General features: G+C 33.1%; 1 protein-coding gene across 1 annotated transcript in view; it reads left to right on the top strand.

Annotated features, from left to right (window-relative positions):
- Dgkh (diacylglycerol kinase eta) overlaps positions 1-12300 on the top strand; it is a 183923-nt gene that overhangs the window by 133228 nt on the left and 38395 nt on the right. The window contains exons 15-18 of the mRNA XM_076872669.1: positions 981-1080; positions 2103-2376; positions 3220-3330; positions 6536-6667. Of these exons, the coding sequence (XP_076728784.1) occupies positions 981-1080; positions 2103-2376; positions 3220-3330; positions 6536-6667 (617 nt within the window). The remainder of the gene's footprint in view (positions 1-980; positions 1081-2102; positions 2377-3219; positions 3331-6535; positions 6668-12300) is intronic.

Genomic DNA, 12300 nt, shown 5'->3' on the forward strand with positions numbered 1-12300 from the left:
CCAAATTCCTCAATATATAGCCATGATAGAAAGCAAACCATGCTTTAAAATAATGTTCCCAACAGCATAAATTCTTATTAAACAAAACAAAACAAAAAACCCTAATCATGTACCATTCTGTTGGTGGTTGTTTTTAATCCAATACCATATCCAAAGGCTTCTGAAAGACGGATTTTGTTTGTGTTTCAAGTTATTTTTCCTTATAGTTTATTTCTATTGCAAAGAAACCAAATGTAATTAAAATAAGCAAGTAAACCATATATCGGCAACACTAATGAGACCTGAATTAAATTAGTCTTGTATATTATTGCATTGGTTATCTTAAGGGGGAAAAATGAATAGATTTACAGAGAATATAACTCAATTCAGATAACAGATTGGTTTGCAACGTAATACACAACATCTTTTCTCTGCAGGAAAAATGTGGTATCAAGATACCCATGTGATGAATTGTAGATGGACAGGAACAACACAAGTGACAAACCATGCTAGTTTGACACCACAGTTTTCGTTATGAAAACATGAGCTGTGGGTGATAATGTGTTGTTTAAAAAAGATCTAAAAGTACTTTCTTTTGGGGGGGCAGGGAGGAAAAAGCAGTGCTATGGATTAAGCCCGAGGCCTCACACATGCTAAGCAAGCACTCTACCACTGAGCCATATCCCTCACCCTAAAAGTACTCTTCTTTAAGTATTTGAGAAAGGTGTGCTCTAACCTTAACAGTACTCTAAATTATGGAGAACAGGATTTGTTAATGTATCCATTTCCCATGTAGGAGGCTTTAGAGTTCTTTAAGACACTACACAGTAGGTAGAAGTATGGATTTATATACAAGTTATCTGGATATTTTGACAGTTCGCTTAATTGTGCTTCTTTTTAAATGTGTTTATCAATCAGAGCAAACTTACTGAATTGTACAGTTTCTATTACAAACCCTACTAAGAGTTCTGATTGTATTGTATAATTTCTCTTCCTCAAAGGATATTATGTGAAACCGTAAAGGACTTCGTTGCCAAAGTAGAGAAGGCATATGACAGATCATTGGAAAATGCAGTTGTAGCGGACGCCGTGGCCAGTAAAGTAAGAGGGACACATCAGGGCATGCAAGTTATTTACTGACAGTGTTTTTACATTGAATTGTATTTTAAAGCTAAATGGATTCCATGGTTTCTTTGCGAAAACATTTAAAGAAAAATTACTTTTATTAGGCCATGAGGATTTTAAAAATACTCTAATTTATGGTTACCTTGTAATGCTGCATCCTGGAAACAAACCATCGTCAAACCAAATTTTATAGTTCAAATCCCTCTCCCAGTGTTTGACATCTTGCCAGGTGATGTACAACAATCAGGCCACAGGGGAGAATGCTGCACAACCGGTGTAGAGGAACAGTTTTCTCTTTCCAAGCAAACTTTGGCTGGTCCATTTCTCTCCTAGCACAGGTCTTTGGATTCACTAGACCTTGTTCTCTTTACAGATTCCACCCTGCTTCATTAGCTTTCTGATGCTAAAATAACAATAGTTTAATTATCTTAAAAGCCACTGTTTCTACTTTTGTAAGTTCATCAGAGAACCTTCTTACAAAAGGCTATTTTCCATCTCCACATCTCCACTTGGGCTTGCAAAGGACTTCACTCTCCCAGATTCATGCTTTAGATGGTAGTTTAATTGGGTAGAAGGAAAAGAAGGGAACTAAACATGCATTTGAAATGTTCAGCCACTTTCTCTACTCTTTGGGGTTTCAGAAAATGGGAACCCTTTCTTAGCCATATTTTTGTCTCTAAACTCTTTCTACTCTGTCTCAGCATGTCACCAAAGATAAACAATGGAGAGGAAAAGGACTGGAAATTGTGTGGAGAGAAAAGCATTCACAGATACAACCCTAACTTTGATCTATTTTCCATCTCCACTAAAATTTAAATTAGGTGCTTCTTGAATCAAAACATCTACAAAATAAAAGATGATAGCCAATTGAATTTTAGAGTTTTTCTCTCTAGTGATTAAACATTCAAAACACCTTACATGAAAAATTCTTCCATCTTGTTTGCTGATGTTACTTCCATTTGAATTTCTCCCTCCTTTCCCTGTTTTTGTTTTCTCAGTGTTCAGTCCTAAATGAGAAGCTTGAACAACTGCTACAAGTTTTGCACACAGAGCCCCAGCCTGATCCTGTCCTCTCCGCTGTCAGCCCTGTCGTCCTAGAAGAAGATGCTGTGGAATCTTCAAGTGAAGAATCCCTGGGCGAATGCAAGGACCAGCTCTCAGATGACATTACAAAGCCTTCCTCACAAGGAGCCATCAAACCCAGGGAAATAATGTTGCGGGCAAACAGTTTAAAGAAAGCAGTGAGACAAGTCATTGAAGAAGCCGGAAAAGGTACATGATAACAAAATTAGCTTTAGAAGAAGTTGGCAGCATGGCTATTGCATGTGTGAGAGAGTTTTCACAACGGTCAGATTGGACGCACTTGAAAAAAGAATTGTATTTTTTTTTTTTTTAAATGTTTTTAAGACACCATAGAAGATTAATCTACTAAAAGGAAATTGTACTGGTCCTGTTTATTGTTTTAGTAATAAAGATCAGCACATTAATGATGTATAACATAAAATCTCAGAAATAAATTAAGCTGAAACATTACTATCTTAAATAGAAAAATAATTGAATTAACATTTCCAAAATTTTAAATATTTTTCACTTAGTTGGAATATATCAAATTCTTATAGAAAATCAAATCTGTAAACTACTTGAATATGTAGAATATGTCTTCTTAACATTAATTTCCTTAAGTGTTTGAATGTTTGTTGGTTTTTAAAGCATATATAAAAACTCTGCCTATACATCAATTTTTATATTCATATATACAATTCTTTTAGAATTTTAGTAGTAGACTGAAAATTAATTAAAATTAATTTGAATATGATTAATGTTCAAAAATCCATTTATATATTTACATGTTGTAACTTGTAATTGGACTTGTATTTTCCTAAAATTCTTACATATTTTTAATTCTGGTAAATATGTAATTTTAGCAACTTTATTTAGTTTCATAATCTCTGGTACTTACAGGCATCACTCTCAAGCTTATTTCTAAATGGTATTTAGTTTTGAGTACAAAGTATCTTTTGGTATGTTTCAGTTTTACTTTCCTATGCATATCTTTAATGTGGGATGGATTTTATTTTCATTATCCAAACATGTTTGTCTTCTTACTACTTAAAGTTATGGATGAGCAGATGGTTCATTCCTGTGAACCAGTTAATCAATTATCTGACTGCAACAATACAGAAATAAGTGAACCTACTGATGATGATACCAAAGAGTTGTTAACTGGTAAGAAAACAATAACATCATTTGGAATTAAATAATTTGTGAATTTTCTTTTAACTATTTGCATTTTTATTTCTGAAAGGCTTTTTGGCAGTTAAGCTTAGATATACATGAATGCTAAAATAATAAAGGTAATAGATTACTTAAATTGTTGCCAAATTCCTCTTTTATCATGTATTCTAGAGATAAGCAAAGGATTACAGAACTAGAGATGATTAAATATCTTGGTTTTCCTGAAGAAAAGGGAAGAAACACCTAAATCATTCAGCTTTAAGCTGTTTTAGCTCTCAGATTCCTTTGAGAATTGTAAGAAAGCCACAGACCTCACAAGCACAAAATTTAGCCTTTAAATTATTCAGCAGTCTCCTAATATCATTGATCAACAGTCTAGGTTGATAATCCTTATTACTAAATTAAGCTTTAAAGTCATAGCACATCTAGTTACAACCCTTTCTTTACCAAAATTCATTTTGCCAGGAAATTAAGACTATTACAATTTGTCTGCCTTTTAGCATTTAATTGAGGATGAATTTATACGTTTACATTGCCAAAGCAAAAAGTTTCTAATTTATTGAGATAATACAAAAGAGAAATTATAATAATAATAAAGATATTAAGATGATGCACATATTAATGTACTCATGAAAGGTCAACATAATTATATGAGAACTATTTACATTAAAAAATTTATTAACTTTTTGCTTTTAGTTTCTTTATATATAAATTTGGTCATATTAACCTCTCTGTGGCTTTTTCATCTGTAAGATGAAGATAATAACATGCCAGTTTCATTGGGCTGTTGTAAAGATTAAATAAGTTACTGTATATAAAGTGCCCAGCATTGTGTACACAGTATGGATGTTTGCTGTCATCATTATTATTTATTTTTTATTGATGCTTCTGCTAATTACTTTAACTTTGAAAGAGCATTCTTTAATTGTACTTAAACTACTTAGACTTTGAAATTTGACTTTCTGAATCACTGATGTTGAATATACAACTCAATCCATACTCTAGAAGTCTCTTGACAGAGGATCACTCTATCTTAAATAGAAAAATCATTTAATCATGTTAATTATTTAATTATGATTGATTATTTAATTATTTATTATGATTATGATTGGCTATAATTGTATTCTTTACTTGAAGTTTTGTGTTTTCTCTCTTAAACTTCAACCCATGATTATAGATGTTCTTAGGTTTTATGTATGATGATGTTGACCATGACAACCACTGGCATTTGTCTAATGCTTTGAAATTATTTTAAAAAGCAAATATCACACTTGATATATCACTGTATTGGAGATGAATCTGCCTTCCAGAGCCATGTCTTATTCGTCTTTCATGTGGCAGCCCTTAAATGATACTGAAAATAGCTTTTATGGCACCATGTCCCCTTGTCACATCTTATGTTTCTTCTTGCAAATGACCTGTGCTAAGTTTTTCTTCCAGATTTTAACCTAATAATTTCAATCCTCTTGTGGTTTTTTTGGCTATATCCATTAACATGGATGCATGTTAGATAATTTCTGTTAAGTAATAGCACATTGATACTCAAACACTACTAACTGTACACTTTAGGTGTTTGCAAAGATTATAGTAGTTTATACTCATTCCTATTTTGGATCTATAATTTCATCCTGTCAAAATGTTTTGAAGGTTGATTCTATCATTCTATCATCATTTTCTCATCTGTGAATTTGATAAGCAGACCGTAGATATTATCATCTATTAAAAAGTATCAACTAAAGCCAGGTTGGCAATGGCATATTGACAGTCAGACTTAATAATTTCCCCCAAGATTACATCTGTCTCGGAGGATTGGTTTGTTAACAGTCATGAATGGTCTTCCAGCCAGCCACCATCCCCCCTTTTCATATTATCATAAACTCAACACTTTCATTGTACTTAAAGCAAACTAAAATATTCAACTATAATGCTATAGATATTGATATTGAGATAAACATAAATTTAGAAAAGTCTTTAATGTTGCAGCATTTGATCTTAATTTTGGCTGGTGACCCAATTTACTGGAAACTAGCCCAGGAGGAGAAGTGTTTCTGTATTCAGTAATCATTATCTTCGTTGAAGCACTCTCATTTTATCATTATTAAATTATATAATAATTCATATGTCTGAGCTGTAAGAAATATATTAATATAATCAACGACATGCTTTATTTAAGAAGAACTATGAATCACTAATTTAATTACCTGCAGTGGAACATCAGTCTTAGTCATTAGTACACCGTCTGCTCTCTATCAGAAATGAACATCAAAAAGTTCTTTTATTGAAAATTAGCCTCAGGAGTTCTATCTGTTTAAAACAAAAAAGAGTGACTATTCTGTTACTTTTAGTACAGCTGGACTGTTTTGAATAGAATAGAGTGTAAGATTAATATAGTTAATTTGTAATTAGTCTGCGAGAGAGTGAAGATAATTAAGTTTTAGAGTACTTTTAAATTGAATTTGCAGAGTACTGTTTTTCCCCCTCTTAGGAAAAAATACCAGCCAAAAGCCCCTAAATTAGTTAAAGGTACCATTTGCTCTCTGTTAAATTGCCTCAGTTTAGATAGAATTAAATCTTCCCTTTTGTTGTTTTCTTTGAGAGTAATTGTGTTTTGGAATAATTTGGGGAATGTTTTGAGCTTTTACGAGAATATAATAGAGCCATTTGGGACAAATCCATCATTTTGAATAAATAATTGAGGCAGGAAAAGTATATTGATTTCATTTGAAACTACTATTTTTTCTTCCATTTTTAGAAGACAATGTTAACTTGTGTTTCACACGTTAGTTCTGAAAATTAATTAAATGTGATCAGATACTCAATATTTATGAGAAAAGTTTGTGTTGGTAGCTTATTTTATAACACATATGTTCCATTTTCAAAATCATCATCTTCAAATTCTCTACTTATCTTTAAGTGTATGTTACATTCAAGTTATGAGTATTACTGAATTTTAATTATAGTAGATATCTATTTTCTATTGATCTCCATGTATTTAAGATCAGAGATCAAGACATCTACCTTGACAGATATCCTCTTTGTTTCAAGAAAATTAAAATGGTAAAAGAATAGTTAAATACAATTAATATTCTCTGTTTCACTGATTGATTTAAAGAGAGATTCAATTATTTCATGTCTTGCTAAATTTTATGCCTTCGTCATTTTCTTTTTTTAATCTGGACTTCTTTCTTACCAACAGTTAAAACTTCACCTCAGTCTCCAGATGCCAGGGCATGTCGTGGCAATTCTCAACCTGATTCTGTCCCTGGTCCAGCTGTCACAGCCACCAAAGAAAACCTCCCTGTGCTCAATACCAGAATAATCTGCCCAGGTATTACAGATTCTGAAAGTGGTGCATTTTTAAGCTTTTCTGTGAAGCTGTGGTAAATACTTATTGCCATGAAGTATAGAAATGTGTTCTCAAAGGTAAATGTTCTTTTAGGAGAGTGTTTATAGTATGTGTGTGTATATATATGTATCAGTTTATAGTATATATTCTAGTGATAATTGCTTTGTTTTTGAACATCTGAAACATCTATTTCAGCCCTGATGAAATAAAGTTGCTTGGATTAGGCTAGTAGTAGAGAAACCAAATGATTATAGGTAAGAGATGGAGGAAAATATATGTGTTTCAGAGGCCTTCTTAAATGCCAGTTGTTTGACTTAATAAACATCCTTCAGCTTCATTCAGAGTAGATTGGAATCTAAGTTAGACCCTGAAAACCAGAGTCTCAAACATGTTCTTTTGAAAGATGAATCAAAATTCAATAATAAAGTTGAAGACTTTAGCACCTCACTTCCAATAGTGGATAGAATTAGATAGAAGATCAACAAGGAAATAGAATACTTGACACATAAAACAACCAGACCTGACAGATGTCTAAGAACACTCTACCTAACCACAGCAGAATACACATTCTTCTTAAGTGTTTGTAGAACATTCTCAAGGATAGACCACATACTAGGCTATAAAATATTTCTCAATAAAATTAAAAGGGTTAAAACACAAAATATTTTTTCCTGCCACAATGAAATGAAAGTGGAAATCGATGAGAAGATGGAATTTAGGAAATGTACTAATATGTGGAAATATGTAGGTCAAAGAAAAAAAATTACAAAGGAAATTTAGGCCAGATTTTTTTAGATGAGTGAAAACAAGAATGTATACCAGGGCTGGGGATGTGGCTCAAACGGTAGCGCGCTCGCCTGGCATGTGTGCGGCCCGAGTTCGAACCTCAGCACCACATACAAACAAAGATGTTGTGTCTGCCAAATACTAAAAAATAAATATTTAAAAAATTCTCTTTCTCTCCCTCTCTCACTCTCTCTTTAAAAAAAAAAAAAAGAATACATACCATACCAAAACTTGTTTGATATAGCTTAAACATACTTAGAGGTGAAATTTATAACTGTATATGCCTAGATTGAAAAAGTAGAACTATCTCAAATCAATAACCTTAATAACTTGGAAAAAGAAGAGGAAACTAAATCCAAAGCAAACAGGAGACAGCAAGTAATAAAGACTAGAATGGAAATAAACTGGAAAATAGAAAAATCAGTGCAGAAAATAAGCAAAACTAAAAGTTGGTTCTGTGACAAGTTAAACAAAATAGACATATCTTTAGCCAAGTGAAAGCAAAAATGAGACAAGATTGAAATTACTAAAATCAGGAATGAAAGAGGAAACATCATAGTAGACATTGTAGAAATAGAAAGGATTATAAATTAAGACAGCCTGGATAAAATAGATAAATGCATAGAAATACACAAATGCCTACCAAAACTGATTTAAGATGAAATAGAAAATCTGACTAAACTCATAACAAGATAATTAATTACTCAGTACTAATTTGGAAAAAAAAAATCCTACAAAGAAAAGCCAAGCTCAAATTGCATCACTGGTGAAGCCTACCAAATTTTTTCAAAAGAATAAACACCAGCCTTTTGCAAACTCTTCCATAAAATAGAAGAGAAAGGAATACCTCCCAACTCATTCTATGAGACCCATATTACCTTGATACCAAAAACAAAGACATCACAAGAAAATGCAGAACAATATCCCTTGTGAATATTGACACAAAAATCTGAAAAAAATACTAGCTAACTAAATCCAACAACATATCAAAAGATTTATACACCATAAACCAAGTGTGATTCCTTTGATGTGAGATCGAATCAATATATAAAAATATAAAATGTAATAAACCATATTAATGGAATAAAGGACAAAAACCACATAGTCATATCAATAGACTTGGAAAAAAAAATTTTTAAATCCAACATCCTCTCAAAGTAAAAATACTTGAAAAACCAGGAAAAGGAGGAAACTTCTTTATTTATGGTACAGGGCATCTGTTCTGCTTGTGTTGATGCAGGAAAGTTCAGGTGTAAAATGATTAGATTGTGAGAACTGTAACCTAATTGGTGCATCCTAGTTTAGGTGGATGACTGGGTGGTGACTCTAGGCAGGTAGGAAGTGCCTGGAGAAGGTGGATCACTGGGGGGTATACCCTGGAAGGGTTTGTCTTCTCTGCAGCCACTTCCTCCCTTTCTATCTCTGCTTCTACACACACACACACACACACACACACACACACACACCCTGCCATGATCCAGAGAAGCTTTCCACAGCTAAGCCCGTTTCCCATGATGTCCTGCCTTACTTTAGGCCAAGATCAATGGAGCTGGCAGTCTGTGGACTGAGACCTCTGAAACCATGAGCCCTGAATAAAACATTTCTTCCTTTACGTTGTTTTTGTCAGGTATTTTGGTCACAGCATGAAAGCTTACTAAAATAGCATCTATGAAAAACCCACAATGAACATTTACTTAATGGGGAAAATCTGAAAGCCTTCCCAAAGATCAGGAATAAGATAAGAATGTGCACTCTTGCCACTGCCATCAATATTGTACCAGGGATTCCAGCCTTGGCAGTTAGACAAAATAAAAAGAATTCAAGGCATCCAGATTAAAAGGAAGAAGGAAAACTGTATGTCTTCATCAATTGCTCTTTCATATAGAAAATCCTAAGGGATACACAACACACACAAAAAACAAACAAAAAAACCAGTGAAAGCTAATAAATAAATATAACAATAAAAGGATAAAAAGGTCAGTATGCAAAAGTTGTATTTCTATAATTATATTTTTATATACTATAAGTGAGCAACCTGAATATGAAATTAAGAAAAATTCATTTATAGTTGCATCAAAAATAAGAAAATGCTTAGGAATAAATTTAACCAAAAAAAGTAAAAGACTCAAACACTGAAAGCTAGAAAGCATGGCTGAAAGAATTTAAAGAAGACCTAACTAAATGGACTCACATCTAAGTTCATGTGTTAGAAGACTAAATATTATTGAGATGGCAGTATTTCTCAAATTGAACTACAGATTGAACACAACTGCTGTCAAAATCCCCACTGTTAATTTGAAGAAATTGACAAACCAATTTTTAAATTCATATGGAAATGTAAAAGACCCAGAATAGGCAAAATAATCTTAAAGAACAAAGTTGAAGGGGATACATTTCCTAATTTAAAAAAAAAGTTACATCGTACTAGAATAAGTACAGTTATATAAATCAATGAAGTAGATCTGAAAGTCCAAAAATAAATTCCTATATTTATGTTTAATTTCAACAAGTGTAGAAAGGCAATTCAATGGAGAAAGAATAGCCTTTTCCACCATTGGTATTGGGAATAACTAGATTTTACATGTAAAGATGAAGTTGGACCCAAGGGCTAAAAAGCTACCATAAAGACAGCAAAGGCATAATTGTTCATAACTTTGGATCAGGCAATGGTCTCTTAGATATGACAAGAGCACAAGTAGCAAAAGGAAAAGCTAGCCAGGTGCAGAGGTAATCTTTAAGTTGTTTTTGTCAGGTATTTTGGTCACCCACCTGTAATCCCAGTGACTCAGGAAGCTAAGGCATGAGGGTCACACATTCAAGGCCAGTCTGGGCAACTTAGTGAGACTCTGTCTTAAAATAAAAAAGGCTGAGGATGAAGTTAAGTGGTAGAGTGGTCCTGGATTCACTCTGCAGACCTGGGACAGAGCTGGGGGAGGAGAAAGGAAAAAAAAAATGTGATTCAAAGGACACTACCAAGAGAGTAAAATGAGAACTCAGGCATTTACAGATGATATATCAAAAGGGACTATTATCCACAATATATAAATAAATCTAAAAATTCAACAATGAAAGACAAATGTCCCAATTTTAAAATGAGACAGGTATCTGAATAGATAGTCTCCCAAAGAAGATATACAAATAACAAATAACCAATAAGCACATGAGAGGATGTTCAGTGTGATTAATCATCAGGGGATTGTAAGTAAATGCCACAATGAGGTATCCCTGTAGCCCCTTCGGGTGGCTGTGATCAAAAGAGACTGAAGGGCAGAGAGTGCAGTGGAACTCAGTAGTGGAGCACTTGCCTGGCTTGGCCCGGGTTCAGTCCCCCACTCCTGAAAATATCCTAAAAACAGAAAACAAACAAAGCAAAACCAGACAATAAAGAATATCGGCAAAGATATAAAGAAACTGAAATGTTTGTACATTGCTGGTAGATGCATAAGATAGTGCAGTCATTTCGAAAAGCAGTTTGATAGTTCCTCCTAAAACTAAACATTGAGTTAATATATAACCCAGATAACCCAACAATTCCACTACTGTACATATACCTAAGAAAACTGAAATGCATGTCTACACAAAAACTTGAACATGACTACTTCTGGCCACATTCACAATATCCCCAAATCGGAAACAACATATATATGCATCAGTTATTGGATAAGCAAAAAGTAGTAAAGTCATACACTGGATTTGGACTTTAAATTAAAAATGAACATGGCCAAATATTACATGATTTTATTTACATGAAATGTGCAGAATAGTCAAACTCGTAAGTATACAAAGTAGAGTAGTGGTGTCTAGGGGACTGGAAAGTGATGGCTAAGGTACAGGGTTTCTTTTGCATATAATGAAAAAAGTCACAGAATTAGATGGCAGTGTTGGTTGTACAATTTTTTTGCGTGTGCTACAAACAGCTAAATTATTTAAAAACTTCAAAGAGTGTATTTTATGGTGCATGAATTATATCACTGTAGTATATTGAAAGAAAGAAAGATAATTCCAGAACTTGCCTGGCTTTGGCATAGAAGTCATATTTTCATTCTCTCCAGGAACACAGGGATGGCCCTGCTGGGCTGGAGCTGCTCTAATGTTATCTTGAGACATTTTAGAGAATATTACGCCTGCCTGTGGGGTGTGAGAACTTCTCTAGATTGTTCTTTACTCTCACCAGATTTGTTGTTTTTTTATTTCCATGTTTAGATATAAAAGGAAAATGATATAGTAAAGCATCACATAGAATATTCAAGACTATGAAAATTAAAATTCATCCTGATAATTTGATACTCTGGAAAAAATTACTAATTAAAATAATGAATAATAATATCCTCTAAGAAGAGCTCACTGTTGAGGGAAGGAAGGCTTGCCAAAGAAAGGACTTGTTTTTCTAATTTTCTAGCATTTCTTGTTTTTGTTCACCTTTCTGTCCTTTCTTGTTTGTTCTCTTGGCCCGTATTACTTTGTCTTCTCTGTAGACTTTGGTGTTTCCAACCTTATATTAGGTTGAGTAGAGCATAAAATTCATTAGCTTTGAATGCCATGAGTTAGTGAAAAGAATGTTGAAATCAGTTGGGGCTTTTGCATATTCAGAGGTAAGACAGGTGCTGTATTTTTTTTATGTTCAATACTGTATTTTTATAAAATTCATAAATACCTGCATTTAGTATTTTACTACTTATTCTTGACAGTAACACTATTTACTTTAATTCACCTCCTAACATTTTAAGTTATTATTATCTACACTTTTGAGAGTATAAAGGTGGTAACTCCATGATATTTTGGGCAATTCAGGCTTTATTGTAAATTCCTCATAGACTTAATACATTATT

The sequence above is a fragment of the Callospermophilus lateralis genome, chromosome 12 (assembly GCF_048772815.1).
Source record: "Callospermophilus lateralis isolate mCalLat2 chromosome 12, mCalLat2.hap1, whole genome shotgun sequence".
Classification (NCBI taxonomy): domain Eukaryota; kingdom Metazoa; phylum Chordata; class Mammalia; order Rodentia; family Sciuridae; genus Callospermophilus; species Callospermophilus lateralis.